This window comes from Dipodomys merriami, unplaced genomic scaffold (genome assembly GCF_024711535.1).
Source record: "Dipodomys merriami isolate MVZ:Mamm:240054 unplaced genomic scaffold, mDipMer1.0.p SCAF_59, whole genome shotgun sequence".
NCBI lineage: Eukaryota > Metazoa > Chordata > Mammalia > Rodentia > Heteromyidae > Dipodomys > Dipodomys merriami.
In genome coordinates this window covers 7,300,335-7,322,813 of record NW_027206168.1, presented here as the reverse complement: position 1 = coordinate 7,322,813, position 22,479 = coordinate 7,300,335, and the positions used below count along the sequence as shown (strand labels likewise).

Below are 22,479 nucleotides of genomic sequence, written 5' to 3'. Positions count from 1 at the left end.
AAAAAAAAAAAAAGTGATCCTGGACTGAGTATGTAACTCTACAACAGAGCAGAGGAGAGCAGAAAGCACTTGTCTAACATGCATGAATTGAACCCTAGAATTGGGAGGAAGGGAGAGGAAGAGAGATTGGGGGGGGGCGGAAAGGGAGGCGTGCCTGAAGTTACTGTCCTGTAATCCCAGTTCAGCTGCTCACCTCCACAAGGTCAGAATCAACTTTACCTCCATTTCACAGTCCCTAAAGTGAAATAAATCACTCTAAAATACCAAGGCCCCAACCAGAGTACTTTTAAAAGCCTCTCTCAAAATGCAAAGTGTTCTTCAAATCTTTATCCTCTGAAATGTTTCCCAGAAAGATGGATTCTGAACCCTAAAGAACTGAGTCCACAAGAGCTTAGGAAAAACAAAGCTCTTGGGGGTAGGGCTCGGCCCGGAAAATGCCAATTTGTGGCTGGAAGAGGACTTAAAGGTCACCTATTTCAACTCAAGAGAATAAGCTGAGGCCCAGAAAATAACCAAAGGTTACACGGAAAGTTCCCTGGTATTCATTTCTATCGTTAATTGGTTGTACAGAGTTACTTTTGCAGGGTCCCCATTTGTGAGGACTGAAATCCTTTCTGAACCCACCCGCCTCTCTCCTGGCTTCACAAGCCACTGGTTGTGATGCATAATTATCTATCTTTTAAAAAATCAGTATTTTAATCCACTTATCTGTGTCTTCCTACCAGTTCTGGTCTTTCCTCCAGAGTGTCTGTTTTTGGAGCTGACAGACTTTGGCTAATCAAGTGAGTGTTAGTTGCGGTTATATTCGGTTCTAAGGAATGAAAGGAGCCTGTTAGGCCTGATTCTGCATCAGATTTGCTGAAGATAACTCCCAGGGAACAAACTGAGGAACAAACTGACCCTTGAACTATGGACATAGGGCAGACATAAGCTGCAGCGTACAGCCAGGGTAGGAGAGGCCTGTGGTCATTCTACACGCACAGGAGGGCGATTCCTCGAAGCCAAGGTACAGAAAGTAGAGGGCAGAGAGTACTGGAAGCCAGCGCCACAAGTGGGGTGCTGCCACCGAGCAGGGAGCCCATTGACAACAGGTGGCAGGCTTGGAGCGGGGCTGTGGCAGGCAGCCAAGCCTCAGGAGACAGCGCGGACGGCAAACAGACTACTGCAGGGGCGGGGGGTAGGGGGGCGGGAGCCCCAGCGGGAGAGTGTGGCAGGAAGGCCTCACGGAGGAGGGCGTCGAGAGGCCCCGGGGCGGCGGGTCCGGGCGCTCCTCACCTGGGACCCGGCAGCCACGCACTCGACCTCCGCCCGCGCTGCCCGGGAGCAGCTCGCCAGTACCAGGAACCCGGATGGATGGCCGGGTGCAGCCTCCAAAAGGGCTGCCTTCACAGACGTGGTGCCCAGGTCGAGGCCGAGAGTGACGGGCCGCACGGCCATGGCAGCGGGAAACCAGGCAGCCCGGGTAGCAGGCGGTAGCGCAGCTCCCTTCACCCCGCAGCGAGGCACGGGGAAAGCTACCCGACGCCTCTCACCCACATTCAATATGGCGGGCTCTCGCCTTACCATTGGTCGAGCGAAGAGGACGCCCGTCACGGGTTACGGGGATAGGTGGAAAGCAGGGAGGAGGCGGGACCCAGAAGGACCCGCCCAGTAAGGCAAAGGTTCCGGGACCACCTAGTGCTGCCTGGGCCTCTCACCCCAAACGAACTCTGGTTTCACCACTTGGGGAAAGAGGCTCCGAGATCCTTTTGTCCCTAGTCATGGCTTGATCATTCTCATAACTGAGCCCTTGTCCCTGCCCTGGCGCCAGTGCCCTTCCTTCCTGCCTTACTCTGTCCCACTAAAACAGACCCGTGAAAACTACAACTCCCAGGGTGCCTCGCGCGGAGCTCGGCCTCCAGGAGTCAGGTGGCGCTGGTCAGGTGACCGCAGGCCCGCCCCGACACAAGACCACCCGGCCAGGGGCATCTCCGTGCACTCCGAAGCTACCTCTGGCGCGAGGTTTCTGCGTCCGGTGAGATCGGTCCCCGAGCCCGGGAGGCTGTCAGGTGAGCAAAGGCTCGGCCCCAGGGTCTCCCCCCCAGTTTCCCGAGCAGACCCTTGAGACCCAGAGACTGGCCTCTCACGCTTCTGTGGGACAGCCTGCTGCCGGTCAAGCTCCGCTCCGCCGCCCCTGGACTCCAGTGGCACCGACGACCACTCCACGTCCAGACGCCTGGACAGCCCTGGGCTGAAGGGTCTGGGTGACGGTGCATGAAGGCAGGAACACTGGCCGGGATGCCAGGGTGATGTGGGTGGCTCTCCTCGCTTCCTGCTGTGTTGCCTCCTGAAGCTGGGTTGGAGAGTATGCACGTTGTTTTGGAAAGGCGAGATCCCCAGAGGACCATTCCCTGGAGCTCCTGCTGACTTGTCCAGTGCTGGGCTCCAGGGGACTAGGCAGGAGGAGACGCCCCCCCTGCCCTCTTGGGTTCTTAGACTGGAGGATACCTGGGCCCTGTACTGAGGAAAGTGTTAATCAATGCCGTGTGATTCCTTGGTAAGTATGCTGGGCTATGGTAACGATCACATTACATCATTCCATCATCCACCGCCTTGAAACTTTAATACAGCTGATAAGCTGTATGTATGTTTTATGACTTTTGGGAGCCCTAAACCACTGTAAAATCTTACCTTTTTTTTTCATATGCCAAAAGCTGATTTTAGTTTCTTTTGAAAATGCAAGCCTTACATCTCATTTAAATTCATTCCTGTTGTCCCATTAGGAAGTCGGGAAGTTAAGTAGTACCCAAAAATACCACAACAAATAAATGTATGCCCACGTTGGAACCTACCCAGCCTGTCTCCAGCCACACATTCCTTGCCACGTTTGTTGTTACCTCTCCAGAAAGTTCCAGATGGTGGGACAGACATACCTGTCCTTTGTGACAGGAAGGTAGCCACTGGAGGCATCTGCATCCAGGCTGCTCCCAGGAGGGAAGGGAGGAGTGGCAGAAGTTCTTGAAACTGTTGATACCTGAGTGAGACCTGGAAGAGAGTTAAAACTTACAGCAGAAAAAAAGTACATCTGCTGGTCATCCGTGGCTCACACCTGTAATCCTAGCTACTCAGCAGGGTGAGATCTGAGGATCATGGTTAGAAGCCAGACCTGGCAGAAAAGTCCCCAAGAGACTGTCTCCAATTAACTACTCAAAAACCGGAGTGGCACTGTGGCTCAAATGGTAGCACGCTCACCTTGAGTATAAAGAGGCTCAAGGACAGTGTCCAAACCCTGAGTTTAAGCTTCACGGGAGGGGGGGGGAAGGGGGGGGAAGGGGGGGGAACCACCGAGGAGCCTATTGTCACAATGAAGTGCTCAGTGGTGGTTTGGTTTTTTTTTTAGTTTTTAAAGTTGGATAACAAAAGCTTAAAACAACAACATATTGCCTGTGGTAGTCTCTCTGCTCTCTCTCTCTCTGCTCTCTCTGCTCTTTTCTAGCTCTTTCCTTCTCTTTCCTGGCTCCCTTCTCTTTCCTAGCTATCTCTTTCCCACCTTTCCCAGACGCTCTCTTTTCTAGCTCTTTTCTCTCTTTTCTAGCTCTTTTCTCCCTCTTTCCCAGCTCTCCCAGCTCTTTATCCCAGCCCTTTTCCCACCACGTGGAGGACCAAGATGGCCTGGTGCCAATCAGAACGATGAAAAACCTACCCCTTACCTGAAAAAAAAAAAATATTGCCTGTGGTGAATACAAGATAACCTCATCAAAATAATAAATAAATATACAAATTCCTAATGGGAAAATTATGTCAGCATATTAGTTACAGAAAATATCACAATAATTAAGATAGCCACTAAAGAAAAAAGTTGAAATTTAGTTGCTGAAGAAAATGTAAATCAACACTGCTAGGTCAATAATGTTTATTTGTAAAACTTCAAACTAGATAGTAACTTATCTCAGGGAATTAAAATGTATCTCTTAGATTTTGAGGCAATTTCCTTTTCTTTGACATAATTTCCTTTTAAGTAAAATAAGTTGTAATTTGACTAAATGCATTCAGTTTTCAAATACTTTTTCAAAACCGATCTGTGAAATCATTAAAATGTTTTAAATTTGTAAAATAGATATAGAAAAGGTAAAGTAAATCAATGATAGCATGACTTTTGAGTCAACTCCGCGTACAATCTTATTTTTTGGAATTTGATAATGAAACAAAACTTTAAGCAGATAGAAACTAACATTGAACAATTTACTCATCTATTTCTACAGTGGGGTTTTTTGTCACCATATCATAATTGATGAAGTGCTCTGTTTCTGCCTTGTAGCATCCACCAGCCGTTAGTCGTATGTGATATCAAATCTGAATTTTTTCAGCATTAAGATCAACTTACTGGTTAATGCTTTTCTGTCTGTCCAGAGTGTCTCATCCTTTGGCATTGAGGGACTTTTGCTGACCCAGTTTCATTTTCCATGTTTTGCTCTCAGTAAAATGACAGATGTTTTAGGGAAGTGATACTAATTAAAAAAAAATTATTGTGAAAATACTGTACAGAGGGGTTACAATTACATGGGCAAGATAATGAGTACATTTCTTATCAAGCATTGTAGCCTCCTCCTTTGTTTCCCCTTCCCAGCCCATCCTCCCCCCCCAATCCCCCCCCAGCACCAAAGTTGTAAAGTTCATTTTCTACATAACGACTTGTACATCATTGTTGCAATGGGTCCACCTGTATCCCTATTTCAATGATTTGTTTTTCCCCTTCCCCTCCACAAATTATACCAACATCAAATACAGTGAAAGCAGGGGTTATACTGTGGGGGAGGGACATACAAAGCAACAAAGAAATAATCTTATAAATATGTTAGAAACAATCGCATGAAAGAAAAAAACATTTGAATACATATCTTAGGGTTCATTTCCCTAACATTAACTTAAATTTTTTTATAATCACATTTCACCTTTATTTTAGTTAAAGTACTGATTAATTTAAAAAAATTTTTAACACAAAACTAGGTTACAAAAGGCAATTGAGGGGAAAAGATAAGGCTTGTGTTGACTTCCTCAGAATAGCACAACCCACTTAGCTTCTCTAAACTGGTTTTCCTATGTATCAAAGAAAGATAAGCCCTTTCTGGAGGTCCCCTTTTCTGACACTATGATGTCAAATCTTTGAGGTCAGAGATGTGAAAGTCTTTTTTTTTTTTCTTTTTCTGCCAGCCCTGGAGCTTGAACTCAGGGCCTGGGTGCTGTCCCTGAGCTCTCGCGCGCACACACACACGCGCGCACATGTGCAAAGCTACAGCTCTACCACATGAACCACAGCTTTACTCTTAGCTTCTTTGTGGTTAATTGATGTAAGTCTCATAGACTTTCCTGCCCAGGCTGACTTTGAACCTTGATCCTCAGATTTGGACTCCTGAGTAGCTAGGATTATAGGCATGAGCTACTGGTGCCCAGTTGCAAGTCTTTTATGAGCTGTCTTATTGTTGTGGTTCCAGGTGGTATATTGTCCACTTGGAGCTGAGTTGATTTCAACCTTAACATGAATTTTGCTTGCTGTTTGTTTTTCTTCCTAGTTCTAAGAAATCAGAGAACATGATAAGGAATTTGCTGCTTATTTTTATCCTTTTTCCCCTGAATCTCATAACAAATTGTGGTAAGTTTTTAAATGGTTTGTCAACTTTGTGAAAAAAAGAATATATATATATATATATATATATATATATATATATATATATATATATATGTATAGAGAGAGAAAGAAAGAAAGAAAGGAAGAAAGAGAAAGAAAGAAAAAGAGAGAAAGAGAAAGAAAGAAGGAAGGAGGTTGAATTAGGTAACTTTCAAGTTTCCTTCCAACCTAAGCATCTTAAAATTTCACATCTCATTTCTTCATCTTCTGCCTGTAAGGGGTTTGGGTAGATAAAAGCTGAGCCCTGTCTGCAGACTCTACCCCTTGTAAGGAGTTGGGTTCTCTAGACTATGTGTAATCCCAAAAACAAGGAAGCAGGGAACATGAGATTGGCAGGTTTAGCATGAGGCTTTTATCACACATGGGAAGGGGACAAGAAGTGGGAAATGGGTTACTGAAAGAACACAGGAATAGCTCAAACTAATAGTTCTGTTCGGTTACAAGGATGTTCGTAGTCATTTCACCTAACAATATGTTATCCACTTTTTTCCTTTGATTTTTTTTTTATTTGGGGCTTGGGGGATTTTGTTATTGTTGTTGTTCTTATTTCATTTTTTTTTTTTTTGGTCCGGTCATGGGGCCTGCACTCTGGGCCTGGGCGCTGTCCTTCAGCTCTTCAGCTCAAGGCTAGCACTCTACCACTCGAGCCACAGTGCCACTTCCAGCTTTTTTCTTTTTGCTTATGGGGTGCTGAGGAATCGAACCCAGAGCCTCATGCATGCAAGGCAAGTGCTCTACCACTGAGCCAACTTCCCAGCCCCTGTTGTTCTTATTTCTGTGCTGAGTTTTGAACACAGGGCCCCTCACTCTCCCTTAGCTATTTTCTTTTTCTTTCATTCAAGTCTGGCACCTCCATAGCCAGTGATACACTTTTTTCTATCTTCTTCTTTTTTTCCCTCGCTCATCTTCCTTCTGTTCTTCCTTCCCTCCTTTCTCCTCTTCCTTTTGTTCTTTGTCTTCCTCTTCTTCCTTCTCACCATGTATTCTAATCATACACTCTTCTATACCTCCATACTCCCATACCTCCAGACTCCCAAGTTAGTTTCCTAAGGCCAAACTTGTTCCCCCATCATCCTGAGGGCCTCTTTGTCTCAAGCTAATACCTTAATGTCAATAAGCCCCAATAGTGAAACTGTATGTTTGTCATTCTCCTCCAGTCTCCAGATAGACTTGCAGAAAGATCATACATTGGTTGGGTAGGTCAGGAGAGGAACCCAAAAGGCTATTTAGAAACATGTTAGCTGGACCTGTGCATCTCTGAAAATGCAAGAATGTATTGAACCAATTCTTTGTGCTATTTTGGGCCCCACAAATAGGGCTATCTGTGCTATCTGTCTAAAGAGGTGGTTCACCATATACAGAACCAGATGGTGGCTTGAATTCCTTTGTGATAATTTCTGGGTTCTATGGTTCTTAGACTCTCTGAGTAATTGGGTAGCAAGTTCTCAGAGTCTGTCAGGAGAAAGAGATGATGCCAGCATCATCTTCACTGTCTGGCAGTAGATAGGGAAGGCACAATCAGTGGTCTGAAGGTCTAGTCCCCTCATGGAAACCTCCAACCCCTCTGCCTCCCTCTCTCTCCCTCCCCTCTCTCTTTCTGGTGTGTGTGCATGTGTGTATCTGTAAGATAGTGTGACTGTGAGTACTGGGCTTAAACTCAGAGCCTCACACTCTTGCTTAGCTTTCACTTGAACCACAGTTCCACTTCTGGCTTTCTGGTGATTAATTCAAGGTAAGGGTCTTGTGGGCTGAGATCTGAGGATCATGGTTCAAAGCCAGCTTGGGCAGGAAAGTCCCTGACACTCTTTATCTCCAATAAACCACTAGAAAACTGGAAGAGGCGCTGTGGCTCAAGCAGTAGAGCACTTGTCTTGAGCTGAAGAGTACAGGGACAGTGCCCAGGCCCAGAGTTCAAGCCCCACGACCAACCAAAAAAAAAAAAAAAAAAAAAATCTCGTGGATTTTCCTGTCCCCACTGGCTTCAAACCTTGATTCTCAGATCTTAGCCTCCTATCTAGGATTATAGGTATGAACCACCAGGGGTGGTTTCATCTAGAAAATAGGACTGTCAGTGAGTCAGGGTTCATGAGTTCATATATCAGGGACCTCATACCTGTTTCTCATGGGCCTGTACTCTCTGACTGAATAATTCATGTCATCAACTTGGGTCTTTTCAGAATCTACTTTCAGCCTCACCGTCCCTCCCATTGTGAAGCTGGAAAATGGCAGCTCAACTAATATCAGCATCACCCTTGGGTAAGTTCTCTGGCCTGGTCTTGGACAGACCCTGTGGACTTTTTTTATTTGGGTATAACACTTTTGCCTTTTAGCTATAGACAAGCCATTCAGGGAGCAGTGAGACCAGCCTGGGGCTACCAAGCAGGTTCTTGGAGCACCATACTGAGCCTGTGGTTGCACTGGGGGGGAAGAGAAAAGGAAAATATACTGCTTTTCTCTAAGACTTGAGCCTTCCCCCATACCCTGCCCCATGACAATCCTTGAGTGAATAGCAGTAGATGGCCTAGACCTTTCCAAGATTATAAATATTTCAGGCTAAGGGAGCTGAAGTACTGACCAGCACTGCTGAGGTCACATGCTAAACCAGAAGTGACTGCAACAGAGGATTCCATAGTGCTGCTAACCTAGTAGTGACTGTATCAGAAGATTCCATAGTGCTGCTCATTGCTTGGCCTTTGTTGGTGGAGTGTCATTTGCTGACACCTACTGGTTTTGATGTCACAGCAGTCTCCACCTTGTGCAGAGTGTTCCTCTTCTCCCTTTGTCTCCCTTTGTCTCCCTTTGTGTCCTTTAGTGGTTCATCCTACTCAGGCCCCTCAGCTATGAGAATACTCTAAGCTGAACACCTGGAATTCCTTCCTTTTTACATTATCAAAGATCAAATCTTAGCCAAGTGCTGGTGGCTCACACCGGTAATCCTAGCTACTCTGGAGGCTGAGATCTGAGGATCTTGAGTCAAAGCCAGTCTGGGCAGGAAAGTCCAAGAGACTCTTATCTCCAAGAAACCACTAGAAAACCTGAAGTGGCGCTTTAGCTCAAGCGGTAGAGCACTCGCCTTGAGCTGAAGAGTGCAGGGACAGTGCTCAGGCCCAGAGTTCAAGCCCCACAACCAACCAAAAAATAAAATAAAAATCAAATCTTTACTCTGATTTCAAACCAATACTTCAGCTTCCAGGCCCCATCTTGGACCTCCAGTTTCATTCCCATATCCCAAATCTCTATACATACCCACCCACATGGTATAGATCATGTAAGTCATCTTTTACCTCAACTCTCCCCTTACCAGAATCCTTCCCTGTTCCCCACTGCCCTCTATAAAGTAATTCTTCTGTTCCCAGAGGTTTCAGTTCTTTCATTCAAATGCTGACTTTCTTATAATACCCTGCTTAAATCTAACCCTTTCTGGGAAACTTTTCCCACTAGAGCGGGGAGACATGGGCCTGTTCACCTCTGGGTACCTCCGCTATTATTCTCAGCCCGTTTGCCACCTTCTCATATTCTCATCCTTTACTAAAAGGACTTTCAGTCTCCTGATTTAAAAAAAAAAAAAAGACAACTGCTCCTCAAGGTTAAGCATGCAGCACTTCCTGCTCCTAATTACTAGAGAAATAAAAGCCCAGAAATGAAGTCTAGAGGGTTGATTGAGATCTCATTGGGCCCCATTTTTCAGCAGTAATTAGACTCTTGTCTTCCATAGGTATCCATTAAATGCAACCTTACTGATCACTTTTGAAATCACGTTTCGTTCAAAAAATATTACTATCCTTGATCTCCCTGATGAGGTAAGTAACAGATCTTAAACTAGTGAGTAGGGAAATGCTAGGAAACAAAACAAAAGCTACGGAAATATATGACGTATACTGTCCTTTTGCCATCGTTCTAGAAATCTGTGGGTTTTTTGTCTTTGTTGTTCTTTAGGGGAACGAATGTTTTTGTGTTGTGTAGGTTTTACTAAGTAGAACTAGCAAAATGAATGCAAGTCCATTAGGATGAATAGTTTCTAGAGAACTATTGTACAGCATGATGACTGTAGTTGGTAATAAGATTATTTTTTATTTTTTATTTTTTGCCAGTTGGGGGGCTTGAATTCAGGACCTGGGCACCATCGTTGAGATTTTTTGTTCAAGATTAACAATCTACCACTTTGAGCTATAGCAACACTTCCAGTTTTTAGGTGGGTTAAGTTGTATGGACTTTCCTGCTGCCCAGGAAGACTTTATCAAACTGTGATCCTCAGGGCTCAGCCTCCTGAGTAGCTAGGATTACAGGTGTGAGTAGTCTTGCTCCAATAAGAAGCCTGAGGCAAAGGTGGTTCCAAGAATGTAAAAGTTAGCCAGGCACTGGTAGCTCATACCTATAATCCCAGCACTACTCAGGAGACAGAGATCAGAAGATCATGGTTCAAAGCCAGCCCAGGCAAGAAAGTCCATGAGACTCTTATCTCCAATTAACCTCTAAGAATCCAGAAGTGGTGCTGTGGCTCAAAATGGTAGAACACTAGCCTTGAGCAAAAGAGCTCAAGGACAGTACTCAAACCCCAAGTTCAAGCTCCACAACTGACAAAAAAAAAAAAAAAAAAAAACCACGGTAGGTCATTAGATAGTTTGCTAATGCCTTGCTACATTCATAGACCAGCAGCATTAACCTTGCTTAAAAACCTGTGGGGCTGAGGATATTCAGTGGTAGAACACTTGCCTAGCTTGCATGAGGCCCCATATTTAGGCACCCCCACCACATCAAAAAAAAAAAATCTTTAATTAAACAGAATCACAGACCACAATCCCAAATACACTGATTCAGATTTTACTTGTTCACATGGTTTCCAGATAATTGGGGTCCATATTAAGATTTGTGAAGCATTGTACTGAGGCACCATTAAGTTGGATGACACTTGGAAAGATGAGTTCCAGAGGCTATCTGGTATAATAGTGGTAATCATTCATACCATCATATATTTACTTATTTGTTTCTATCTTGCTTCTGTCTTAACAAGGATGTGAACCAGTTACCATTTAACTAGATAAAAGACTACCAGATCAAGGTTGAGGATTTAGCTAAGTGGAGGAGGACTTGCCTGGCAAGTGCAAGGCCCTGAGTTCTGTCCTCAACTCTGCAAAGAAAAGAAGAAAGAAAAAAAAAAATACTACCATAAGGAAGCAGCCTCCCAGGATCAATAAGAGTCCAAAATCATGTTAAGGGAAGTAAGTCAGGCCCATAGACAAAGGACACATTTTCTCTCATATGTGGAAGCCAGAATTAACTTACAGATATATAAGTAAACACTTTGGAGTGTACACAAATGTATCAAATGGTTGGAGTGTATACAGATGTACCAAATGGTCTAATTCCTTAGAAAGGCTAACTCACAGTCCAACAAAATAAACAGAAAATGGGTACTCGAAAGTGGAGGGGAGGTAGGATCAAGGGGAAGGGGATAGACAAATGAAGGGGGGGGAAATGCAGTCATAAAATTCAATGCATATCCTTTAAAAATTAAGAAAATTGAGTGGTGTTGGATGTGATGAGGGAGAATAATGAAATAGGTGACAGTGATCAGGATTCACTGTATTCATAAACTGCTTTGTTGAATGGCATCTCCTTTGTACAACTACTTAAATATAATAAAAACATTTGAAAAACAAGTTGAACACCAGTCAGTTTAAGATGGATAATTTGTGGACAGCAGGGTGACAACAGTTAATAAGTTGTAATATGCAGTCACACACCACAAATGCCATTTTGGTCAGTGAAGAATAGCGTATAGAATATAGTCCCTTAATATATCATCTAGTGATTTTGTAGCCATCTTAGTTTGTGCACATACACTCTATGCTGTTTGCACAATTATGTAATCACTTAATGACACAATTTTCAGGGTATAGCTCATTCTACAGGTACGCATGATTGTAGTTGAAAATTGCTAAGAGATTAAATCTTCAATATTCCTACCACACAAAAACTTATGTATATGAGATAATGGATATGTTAATTTTCTTGATTAACTCATGCAAAAATACGCACTTCACATTGTATGATATAAATATATGCAATTTTTTTTTTTTTTTTTGTCAGTCGTGGAGCTTGAACTCTGGGCCTGGGCCCTCAGCTCTTCAGCTCAAGGCGAGCACTCTACCACTTGAGCTACAGCGCCACTTCTGGTCTTCTGGTGGTTTATTGGAGATAGGATTCTCACGGTCTCTCCTGCTCGGGCTGGCTTTGAACCGCAATCCTCAGATCTCAGCCTCCTGAGTAGCTAGGATTACAGGCGTGAGCCACCAGCGCCCAGCAATATATGCAATTTTTTATGACAAGAGTTTGAACTCAGGGCCTTGTGCTTGCTCAGCTTGCTTGCTTGTCAGCACTCTACAACTTGCGCATGCCTCCTTCATTTTTGTTGTTTATTTTGGAGATAAAGTTTCTGCCCAGGCTCGCTTCAAATCAGGATCCTCCAGATTTCAGTCTTCTGAGTAATGAGGTTTATATGAGCCACCAACTCCTGCATAAAATATACATTTTGTTTGTCAATTATGCTGTAATAAATCTGGGGAGGGGCAGGAAGAGAATAATGCAGGAATGAGCTTGATGGCCATGAGGCACATCCTGAGAATCTGGGATCTGACAAATCCCATTGCTGAGAGGAGCTTCAGAGTATCCCACTAAAGAGACTTTGTGTGAGAGGTAGATTTTACCTCCCCCACACGCTAAGTCCAATGTACAGTGCAAGGAAAGCTGCTGGTTCTAACAGCAGGTCTGACATGCAGCCACCAGGGATCTGTGTAATCCATGTACACTCAGAGGAACAGATGCTGATCATTTCATAGCTCCAGACATTTAAGTGAAAAGATTCTCTTAAAAATAAACAAAAGTCGGGGGCTGGGAAGGTAGCTCAGCAGTAGAGTGCATGCCTTGCAAGCATGAGGCCCTGGGTTCGATTCCTCAGCATCACATAAACAGAAAAAGCCAGAAGTGGCGCTGTGGCTCCAGTGGTAGAGCGCTAGCCTTGAGCTGAAGAGCTGAGGGACAGCGCCCAGACCGCTGTCTGCATGACCGGCAAAATAAAAATAAAAATAAAAGTCAAGTGTAATATCAAATAAGAAGAGCATGACGCCAAAAGTATGGGCTATATGACTCCTTGTATAAAAAAAGGTACCAACCCGGGCGCCAGTGGCTCATGCCTGTAATCCTAGCTACTCAGGAAACTGAGATCTGAGGATTGTGATTCAAAGCCAGCCTGGGCAGGAAAGTCTGTGAAACCCTTATCTCCAATAAACCACCAGAAAACTGGAAGTGGCGCTGTATCTCAAGTGGTAGAGCACTAGCCTTGAGCTGAAGACCTGAGGGACAGCACCCAGGCCCAGAGTTCAGGCCCCATGACCGACAAAAAAAAAAAAGGTACCAACACAAGTTACCCTGGGAGTCAGTAGCCTGGAAGAGACAGAACAGGACTTCTAGTATGTTAAACTATTCATTTCTTCATCTGGGAGCTGGATGTGTTCCGTCTACAAACAGGTCATCAAGTGTGATCTTTGTACTTTTCAGCATTGTGTCTATGTATAATATTATAGTTCAATTTATATTCATTTATAGTTCAATTTTAAAGAATTTTAACCGTAAGCCAGGTGCCTGTGGCTCATGCCTATAATCACAGCTACTTGGAAGGCTGAGATTTAAAAGTCAAGGTTCAAAGCCAGCCTAGGTAATCAACCAGCAAAAGAGCTGGAAGTAGAGGTGTGGGTCAAGTGGTAGAGTGCTGACTATGAGCAAAAATGCTGAGCAAGAACATGATGGCATCAGTTCAAGTTCCACTACAAGGAAGGAACCTATTTATTTATATTTATATATATATATATATATATATATTACATATTTATATAAGTATATATATTTGTATAACTAAAGCCATACATATATATTATATATATCTATTTCTACCTATTTCTAAATCTTCATATATATCTTATGAAAAATTTCATAGGAACCTGAACCACCTTCTCAGGCTTCTGGTTGCTGGCCTGCCCTATCCAGCTTTTATCAGTCCTGTCCCTTACTTTACTTGTTTATTTATTTATTTTTGGGTCCAGTCGTGGGGCCTGAACTCTGGGCCTGGGCGCTGTCCCTCAGCTCTTCAGCTCAAGGCTAGCGCTCTACCACTTGAGCCACAGCGCCACTTCCGGCTTTTTCTTTTTGCTTATGTGGTGCTGAGGAATCGAACTCAGAGCCTCATGCATGCAAGGCAAGCACTCTACCACTGAGCCACCTTCCCAGCCCCCTTACTTTATTTGTGAATCAGAGAGTCAAGTGGCTAATGAGCCTGGCCTTGCCTGTAAGCCCTGGTAATATACTTCAGCCCAACACAATATTTCCTCATTTGTCTAGGTAATGTCTCCTTGGCTGCACTGTGAGAATTAAAAGCAGTAGAGGCAAATCTAAAGTGTCTGAGTTTGTACCTGGCAGGTAGGGAGCACTCAGTAAAGGCAGTGGTCATTATCATTTCATTGTACCTTGTTCTGGTCAATATCTGGTTGGTCCATTTGTTCCTGCCTTTCTCCAAACGGATTTAGTGGCCATATACAAAATTGCAAGCAAACTCTGTTTAGGGATTTAGTGGCCATATACAATATTGCAAACAAACTCTGTGTAAGGGGTTGGGGGGGGGATGAGGTGATAAGAAAAGAAAAGAGCCAAAAATGATAGCATATCACCAAAATGTAACTTCCAGGTCAGTCGTGGTGGCATGCCTGTAATCCATGGGCAGTTCATGGTCCAAAGCTAACCAATATCCAAAAAATTACTAGCCAAGCATGGTGGCTCAAGTCTGTAGTTCTAGATACCTGAGAGGTGGAAATTTAGGGATTTCTGTTCGAGGCCTGCCTGGGCAGAAAAGTTCTTGAGACTCCACCTTAACCAGTGTGTAGGTGTGATAGCATATACCTATCATCCCAAGCTACAGGGAAGCAAAGATGGGAGGGTCACAGCCCAGACTCCCCAGGCATGGAGCAAGACCCTATTTGAAAATAACCAATGCAAAAAGGGAGTAGTAGAATGGTTCAAGCAATAGAGCACCTGCTTAGCAAGCATTGGGGCCCTGAGTTCAAATTCTAATACCTAGTACTAACACACACACACACACACACACACACACACACACACACACACACACACACACACACACACACACACACACACACACACACACACACACACACACACGGCAGGGGGGAGGCGCAAAGAGTTGGAGGTATGGCTTATAGACTGCTTGCCTAGCAAATGAAATGCTCTGAATTCAAACTCAAATATTTAAAAAAAAAAGTGGCTTGCAAGACACAGACCACAAGTTGGACTTCATTTCCATTGCCAAAGCCCCCCATTTTCTGGGGCTTAAGACCAAAAACTAAATGCCTGAAGGATTCTCATTGAGAAGCCACTGTTAGCCTGGCATGATGGTACAGCTTGTAATCTTAGCTATCAGTAGGTAAAAGCAGGAGGTCTGGAAATGAGGCCACCCTGGGCTACATAGTGAACTCCAGGTTGGCTTGAGCTGCATAATGAGAGCCTGCTTCAAAAGAAAAAAAGAAACCACTGCTATCTATGAGCTATATCCTCATAGACACAAGTGATCTGATAGGTTGAGAGTGGCACCCAGAGTATTATCCAGGGACCAATAGCCATTGAGGGCAGGAGACAGTTTGGTTCAATAAAGATACCATCTTTGTTGCTCTGCATGGATTTGTATCAGAAGGAATGATTTCAGAATGTGACGTCATAGGCGGGCTTTAAAACCTGTTTTCTTAGAGCAAGACTAGATAAATATTTGATGAAAATGAGGATGAGAACATTGTCCTTACCACATATTTGTTCACCTTTCTGTTTTTCCATGTGGTAGCCAGGCAGTGCATGGTAGATATCCTTCATGGGAATGGAGGAACCCAATAATGATGAAAGTAGCAATGATACAGATATAGTACATTTGTGACATGATGTACTCATGGCCTGCCATGTGCCAGGTCTGTTCTGTAAGCTTGATGGAAGTTGTATCATTGTTAGTGACCCTGTTGAAGTCAATGCTTGATGTTTTGTTGTTCCCTAAAGTTTACAGATGAACAGAGATCAAATAGCTAGTAAGAGAAAGAGGGCCATCCCACACTCCTGTCCATTGTCCATTAGCTAGGGGAGGGCCTGAGTACCAGACTGCAATACTGAATGGAAAGCCAAAGAGAGAAGAGCTGGGGAGCAGGGGTCCAGTTGGTTGGCTAGCCCAATACTGCCTTTGGTTAGGAAGCTCTTGGAAGGCAGGGACCATGTGTGCTATGTTCTCAGCCTGGAGCAAGGCACTTGTTTTGATAGATGGTCAATAATTACATATGGCCTCAGATCAAATTTTCAGTCTTCTTAACAGGTTGTAGTGCCTCCCGGAGTGACTTATTCTTCTTTCCAAGTGACATCTCAAAATGTTGGACAAGTGACAGTTCATCTGCATGGAAATCATTCCAACCAGACCAGGTAGGCTGGCCTCTGCCCCTGCGTGTGTGGACCACACATGATGGGAAGGGAGGCTGTGCTGAGCACAGACACACTGGGGTTTCCTTCAGAAAACTAGCCTCAGCTTATCCCATTCCCAACTCCATTCTAGCCCAAGAATACTCTTCTTAGTGATCCACAGCAGTGCTATTAGCATCATAAACCAGATGATTGGCTGGATCTACTTTGTGGCCTGGTCCATCTCCTTCTACCCTCAGGTGATCAAGAACTGGAGACGGAAAAGGTAACCTGCTGAGCCAGACCTGCAGCAGGCTCAAGTGGGGTGGTATGATGGGCATCTTTCCTGCCCTTTTGCAAAAGCTGTCCCTATAAGAAATCTCTACAGGAATCGAGATAGGACTTACAATGCTGGGCCTTTAGTCCCTCACCCAGTTCAACCCCATTCTGTGGAAGCAGTGACATGGCTCTTCTTCGCTAAGCAAAGAATGGACTGGGTGAACCCGTTTTAGCCCTGTAAGACTTGGGTATTCTGTCACACAGCCCTCAGCCCTGGACACTGAGCCACTCACTGATTTTATAGACAGAGTATAGGTGCTTCATAGACACTCTGGCCTCTTAGGGTACTTTGTGCGGTAGATGCTGCCTTCCTGAAGGAAGCCTCTAGGAGAAATCTTTGGAGGGAGAGAGAAGGAACAAACTGGGTCTTAAGAGGTATGGAGGCTGGGAATGTGGCTTGTGGTAGACTGCTTGCCTACCGTTCATGAAGCTTTGGTTTCAATTCCTCAGTATACATACATAGAAAAGGTTGGAAGTGGTGCTGTGGCTCAAGTGGTAGAGTGCTAGCCTTGAGCATAGAGAGGCTCAGGAACAGTGCCCAGCCCTGAGTTCAAGCTCCAGGACTGCCAAAAAAAAAAAAAGAGGCATGATTGGCAGGGAAATGGTGTCTTACACCTGTAATTCTAGCTACTTAAGAGTCTGCGAGGCTGGAAAGGTAGCTCAGTGGTAGAGTGCTTGCTTTGCATGCATGAGGCCCTGGGTTCGATTCCTCAGCACCACATAAGCAAAAAGAAAAAAGCCAGAAGTGGTGCTGTGGCTCAAGTGGTAGAGCGCTAGCCTTGAGCTGAAGAGCTGAAGGACAGCACCCAGGCCCAGAGTTCAGGCCCCACGACTGGACCCCAAAAAAAAAAAAAGCTCAGGAACTGTACCCAGACCCCAAGTTCAAGCCCCAGGACTAGCAAAAAATAAAAAGGGAGGAGGGGTGTGGTTGGCTGATACCAGTTGTGCAGTAAGACCTAAGGACAGTGCTCTTCCCTGTGTGCCAGGAGCTCTGTCTCCTCCCTTCCCAGTGGTCCCTATCCTCATCTTTGCCCTATTTCATTCCTCTGTCCCCTGCCCACAGTGTCATTGGCCTGAGCTTTGACTTCTTGGCCCTGAACCTGACGGGCTTTGTGGCCTACAGCGTGTTCAACATTGGCCTCCTGTGGGTGCCCTACATCCAGGTACAGTACTGCCCAGGCCCCACAGTCCACCAGAGCCACTTGGTAGCCAAGCTGCCGTCACCTCCCATCTTCCTTCCCCCTAACAGGAGCAGTTTCTCCAGAAACACCCCAATGGCGTGAACCCTGTGGACATTAATGATGTCTTCTTCAGCCTGCATGCAGTCACTCTCACTCTGATTGTCATCCTGCAATGCTGCCTATATGAGGTAAGAGATCAGGCCTGCCTTCATTCACCTGCATGAGCCAATATCCTTCCCATCCTACCCACATGCCACTGCTACCTGTCCTTCAGTGGAAGATGGGGAATACTCAGAAAGGAAACATTCATCTATCCACCCATTCATTCATCAGCATCTCCTTCCTGGGCCTAGAGAATGGGCCAGACCCTGTACTAACCATATGGAACACTGCATGTCTGGGGTGAGGGACATAAAGAGAGGCAGTATAGAGAGTGTGGTATGGAGTGGATTGGAAACACAGACAGTTAGTGGAGGCCTGAGCCCAGCCAGGGAGAGAGGATGGCAAAGGAAATGCTTCTAGTAATCCAAGGGTTAGTGAAGAACCCATGCTGAAGGGAAAGGGAGGATGTTTTTCTTGGGGAACAGAATCATGAGGCTGAGGAGCAGGTGAGAGGAACTATGAGCAGTAACTGTAGCCAGGGTTCTGAGTACCTATGGGGGAGCTGTTTTCCAAAAGGCCAGGAGCAACCAGGACTCAGCCTTGTTACTGGAGGACTGTGGGATCTCAGCAGGGAAGACATCCTTAGGAGACCCCAGTGTTTCAGAGGACTCTTGAGGTGCCAGCTTTGCTTTCGCTTTCCCATGGTGCACCTCATCCCTTTTACCCTGTGTGAGGAGAGGGGTTGCATGGCTTCCAAGAAGGTTCTTGGACCTCCTAGGTTGTCTTATCTTTGCTATGACACTGTAGTAAAGATAGCCTACTTTGGAACCATGTCAGAGAAAGGCTGACATACAGGATTCAGAGACTTCTAGACTTCATGCAAGCCATGGAACAAGTCAGTGCCCAGGCCAGAACAAGGTGCCAGGCCTCCAGATTAGAATCAATAAACCTAACCTCATTCAACTCACTCAGAATGACACTCAGCCATGCAAAGTAAGAACACAAAAGTAGGTGAAAGCAAGAAAATCCACAGTGGATATATCAGGAGACCTTGATAGTATTTTTTTTAATGGAGTCTGTGCTGGGGACCTTACACCTTATCCAAGCCCAGGTGTTGACTTATCCCATGATCTAGACAGAGCAAGATCTCTGGATCTGCCGAGGGCCCCTCCCTCAGGCTATGTCAAGGCCACACTTCTGCCTCCAGCTCTCTTACACCATCCCCCCCTTAGACCTTGCAGCAACTTCTGTGCCCCCACCTACAGCACCTCCTCCATCTCATCCTCAGCGAGGCAGCCAGCGTGTGTCATGGCCTGCCATTGGCTTCCTGGTGCTCTCATGGCTCTTTGCCTTCATCACCATGGTTGTGGCTGCAGTTGGAGTGACCACATGGCTGCAGTTTCTCTTCTGTTTCTCCTACATCAAGCTTGCCATCACGCTGATCAAGTATATTCCACAGGTACTCCAGGGCCTTCCTGCATTGTTATGTGGCTGGTAGGTGGCATGAGAGATGAGAGGTACCTAGCCTGGGCCCTGCTTCCATAGGGCAGCTTGCTGCTCACCAGAGAAAGGAGAGTGGAAAGCTGCAGTGGATGCCAGTGAGACTAGACTGGCACTAGACTAAACCACTGAGAGCTGCTGCCTGCTCTTGCCCTGCAACTGAGTCACACAAGTCTGTCTCCATGCCCACAATGACTCAGGCTAAGAAGCTTGTATGATGTAGCTGCCACTACAATTTCCACAAAATTTTTCTTCCTTATGAGAAGGCTCCTTGTGTTCACAGGTTCAGGAAGGAGAGCATTGGCTGGGAGCACAGCTATACCTAAGGGAAAGTAGAGTTCAGTGGATGATGAAGGGTGCCCCAGGCTGGGCTACACACAGGAGACCTGGCTGCTGAACAGTATTAAGAATGTTGGAAGGCTAAGCTCTAAGAATTGTGGTTTGAAGCCTGCCCAGGCAGGAAAGTCCATAAGGCTCTTACCTCCAATAAACTACCCAGAAAAAGCCAGAAATAGCGCTGTGGCTCAAATGGTAGGTAGAGTGCTTGTCTTGAGCTGAAGAGCTCAGGAACACCACCCAGGCTCAGAGTTCAAGCCCCATGGCCAACTGATGTGAGGATTTCTGTAGGGTCAGGCCCTGCATGTGGGAAGGCTTGGGACCAGGAACCTGGAAGGCAGAACTGCAAAAAGGGAGACATTTGCAATTGTCTGGGACTGGGAAAGAACCCAGAAAGAGGGCGCTACCCCTCCCTCCATTGGAGTTGGAAGGGACAGAGGTAGAAGGGAGGTCTTCTTTGGCCTGGATGATTAGACCATGGGACACCCAGATTGTTCTCTGGACGGAGGCTTGTCAGAGCCCAAAGGTCACTGTGTTCTTTGGTGCTAGTCCTGAGTGGGAGCCTTCAAAGCTGCTCTTGTTTAGAGTAGCAGTCACCAGACACGTAAGGCAGTGGCCCAGACCCCTCCCAGCCCTCCTTGTGTCTATCCCTCCTCCTGCCTAGGCCTACATGAACTTTCACTACAAAAGCACTGAGGGCTGGAGCATTGGCAGTGTGTTCCTGGACTTCATTGGAGGCAGCTTCAGCCTCCTCCAGATGTTCCTGCAGTCCTACAACAACAGTAAGTCAGTCTGAGAGCTGCCCCTACCCAGTGGGTGGAGGTATGGGATGGGGTTGGGGTTTCCAAGCTGACTGGGCTCCTCTGCTCTTGCTGCAGCTGCCTTGGGCACTATCAGCTAAAACTAGTTTCTTCCCTCCCGGCTGTTAACAGACCAGTGGACGCTGATCTTTGGAGACCCAACTAAATTTGGACTTGGCATCTTCTCCATATTCTTTGATGTTATCTTCTTCATCCAGCACTTCCTTCTGTACAAAAAGAAATCGGGGTACGACCAGCTGAACTAGCACTCAGAGAACCACCAGTGTAAACAGCCAGGGCCAGGGTCCTGGTTGGGGAAGGCTGTACCCACTGAAGGCCAGAGAAGCAGCTGGCATGCAGGCCCTGTGTGGCATGGCCCAGCATGCCGGAGAAGCACTTTCTTCCTCAGGCCAAATGCCTTAAACACAACCACCTTGCCTTCACCCAGGCCCCTCCTGGGCCTCAAAGGACCCCCCACCCCCTTTCTGGGATGGACACCTGACTCTGCTGAGACTGAAAAGCAGACCTCAGGTGGTCCCTCTCTGCCTCCTCAGAGGTCCCAGCTGAGCCAGACTAGGGGTCTGGCCCTCCTGCATCTTGATGCACCACCTCTCTTTTCTTTAAGGCCTCAGGCAGCATTCACAGATCCTGACAGCCATACGAGGCCGAATGGGACACTAAGCTTGCAGCCGAAGGCCTTGCCCCAAACAAGTGTTTCTGGGAGCAGCTTGAAAGGCTGACCATGCCGCTGGGAGAGCCAAGGGCACTTTGCTGCCACCGTTGTGGTCCCAGGAACCAAGCAGCCAGGTGCTTTGGCCAATGGACTCGAAGGTGCCGATGCTGGTGGTGGAGGGGTGAGGACTGTGGGACTAGGCCTTAGGGTCCTTTCTCGGAAGGCCACTCCTGAAACTCATCCTGCATAACTCAGCTTCCACAGCTGCAGTAACAGGTGGCCCAGAGCAGGGCCTGAGCACAGAGGTACCTGCCAGATAAGCTCTGAACTGCACTCTGCCCAGTGTCCATTGTCTAGACACCAGTCTGTTGTCCTACTAACTCAGAGTTTGAGAAGGGATGTTTTAGAAATGGCTTGCTCTTCCCTGCCTTCACTTTTCTAGTGAATTGGGGCCCTGTTTGAGCACCCTACTACTCCTAACTTAGCACCAGCCTGTGCCTTAGAGGCCTGCCCACCTGCCAAGTAGTGACAGCTGCTCCCTTGGAGGGGAGGACCGGGCCCCCTTCCCTTGATTTCCCCCAGACACCTGAGACTTCAGTGTTTTGGTCATGGAGAAATTGAACCCACCTCACACAATTGGTATGGGTCCAACCCCAATCTCACACTTCCTTCCTTATCCTCTCCAGCTGGTGCCCTCCCTGGGGTGGAAGGAACTGGAATGTGCCTTGTGTGACCTGAGTTTGCCAATCTTTTTTTTTTTACAAGTACTTGTGCCTTGTTTTTCCTTAACTGCTTTTTGTGTCCTATTTGGGTGGAGCCCTAACCTTAATTAAAGCTTGGCTTATTTCCTTTGTGCACACTGAGTATGCTAGATATGGAAGCTTCATCAGCCTGCAGAACCAAGCCCATTGGGCTTAGTGAACCAGTCTTGCTCACTTCGCATAAAGGAACAGGTAGGGCTGTGGAGTTCACTGACCAGAGGTAGCTGCATTCTGACCCCCAAATTCATCAGGGAAGGTCCCTGCCCTCTCAGATCCAGGTAAGTCTTACAGGTACAGTCTACCAGTATCAGTGTGCCACTAGCATGTCAAAAGCTGTGGCTGTGAGCAGGGATTGAAAGAGATGGGCATGACACCACTAGAAGCAGGGGCAGGAAGAAGGGCTTTTCCTCTATCCAGTTGTAACTTAAGGAATTGCAGATCCCTTTCCCCAGCGCAGATTAGTTAGACCAAGCCCACAGCCCTATTTTATTGGAGCCACCTAGTGGTTGGTTGGTGTGTACATATGTATCTGGGTGCTGTGCACTCCAGGCTGACACTCTACCACAGCTCTACTCTGTCTTGAAGAGTTGTATGGACTTTGCTGCCAAGGCTTGGCACAGCCTTCTGA

The 22,479-nt window shown here is 46.2% G+C and overlaps 2 protein-coding genes across 10 annotated transcripts in view; one reads left to right on the top strand and one right to left on the bottom strand.

The window, feature by feature from the left end:
• The window catches only part of Shpk (sedoheptulokinase), a 37,537-nt gene extending 36,027 nt beyond the window's left edge, over positions 1 to 1,510 (bottom strand). For all 4 annotated transcript variants that reach the window (XR_011367746.1, XR_011367747.1, XR_011367748.1 and 1 more), the window contains exon 1: positions 1,276 to 1,510. Coding sequence is in view for 1 of the 4 variants with exons in the window: in XM_070001764.1 (XP_069857865.1) it covers positions 1,276 to 1,437 (162 nt within the window). In the remaining 3 variants the exon portion in view is untranslated. The remainder of the gene's footprint in view (positions 1 to 1,275) is intronic.
• On the top strand, positions 989 to 21,947 carry Ctns (cystinosin, lysosomal cystine transporter). Of its 6 annotated transcripts, XM_070001765.1 has the most exons (13): positions 990 to 1,006; positions 1,850 to 2,048; positions 5,550 to 5,629; positions 7,843 to 7,921; positions 9,381 to 9,465; positions 16,080 to 16,183; positions 16,314 to 16,445; positions 17,562 to 17,661; positions 17,748 to 17,867; positions 19,070 to 19,240; positions 20,282 to 20,399; positions 20,550 to 20,664; positions 21,043 to 21,947. In XM_070001765.1, the coding sequence occupies exons 3-13, from the start codon at positions 5,569 to 5,571 to the stop codon at positions 21,155 to 21,157; spliced, it is 1,200 nt and encodes a 399-aa protein (XP_069857866.1). In that variant the 5' UTR covers positions 990 to 1,006; positions 1,850 to 2,048; positions 5,550 to 5,568; the 3' UTR covers positions 21,158 to 21,947. The 6 variants fall into 6 exon arrangements, with proteins under 6 accessions (XP_069857872.1, XP_069857866.1, XP_069857871.1 ...); XM_070001771.1 differs by lacking the exon at positions 21,043 to 21,947 and having other exon boundaries at positions 989 to 1,006; positions 20,496 to 20,573; XM_070001770.1 differs by lacking the exon at positions 19,070 to 19,240.
• The last annotated feature ends 532 nt before the right edge of the window (positions 21,948 to 22,479 follow it).

Excerpts from the sequence above, each read along its gene's own strand:
- Ctns (XM_070001765.1), top strand. The coding sequence starts at position 5,569 with ATGATAAGGAATTTGCTGCTTATTTTTATCCTTTTTCCCCTGAATCTC. Across the intron at positions 9,466-16,079 it reads TCCTTGATCTCCCTGATGAG|GTTGTAGTGCCTCCCGGAGT; the intron begins GTAAGTAACAGA and ends TCTTCTTAACAG. Across the intron at positions 19,241-20,281 it reads TGATCAAGTATATTCCACAG|GCCTACATGAACTTTCACTA; the intron begins GTACTCCAGGGC and ends CCTCCTGCCTAG.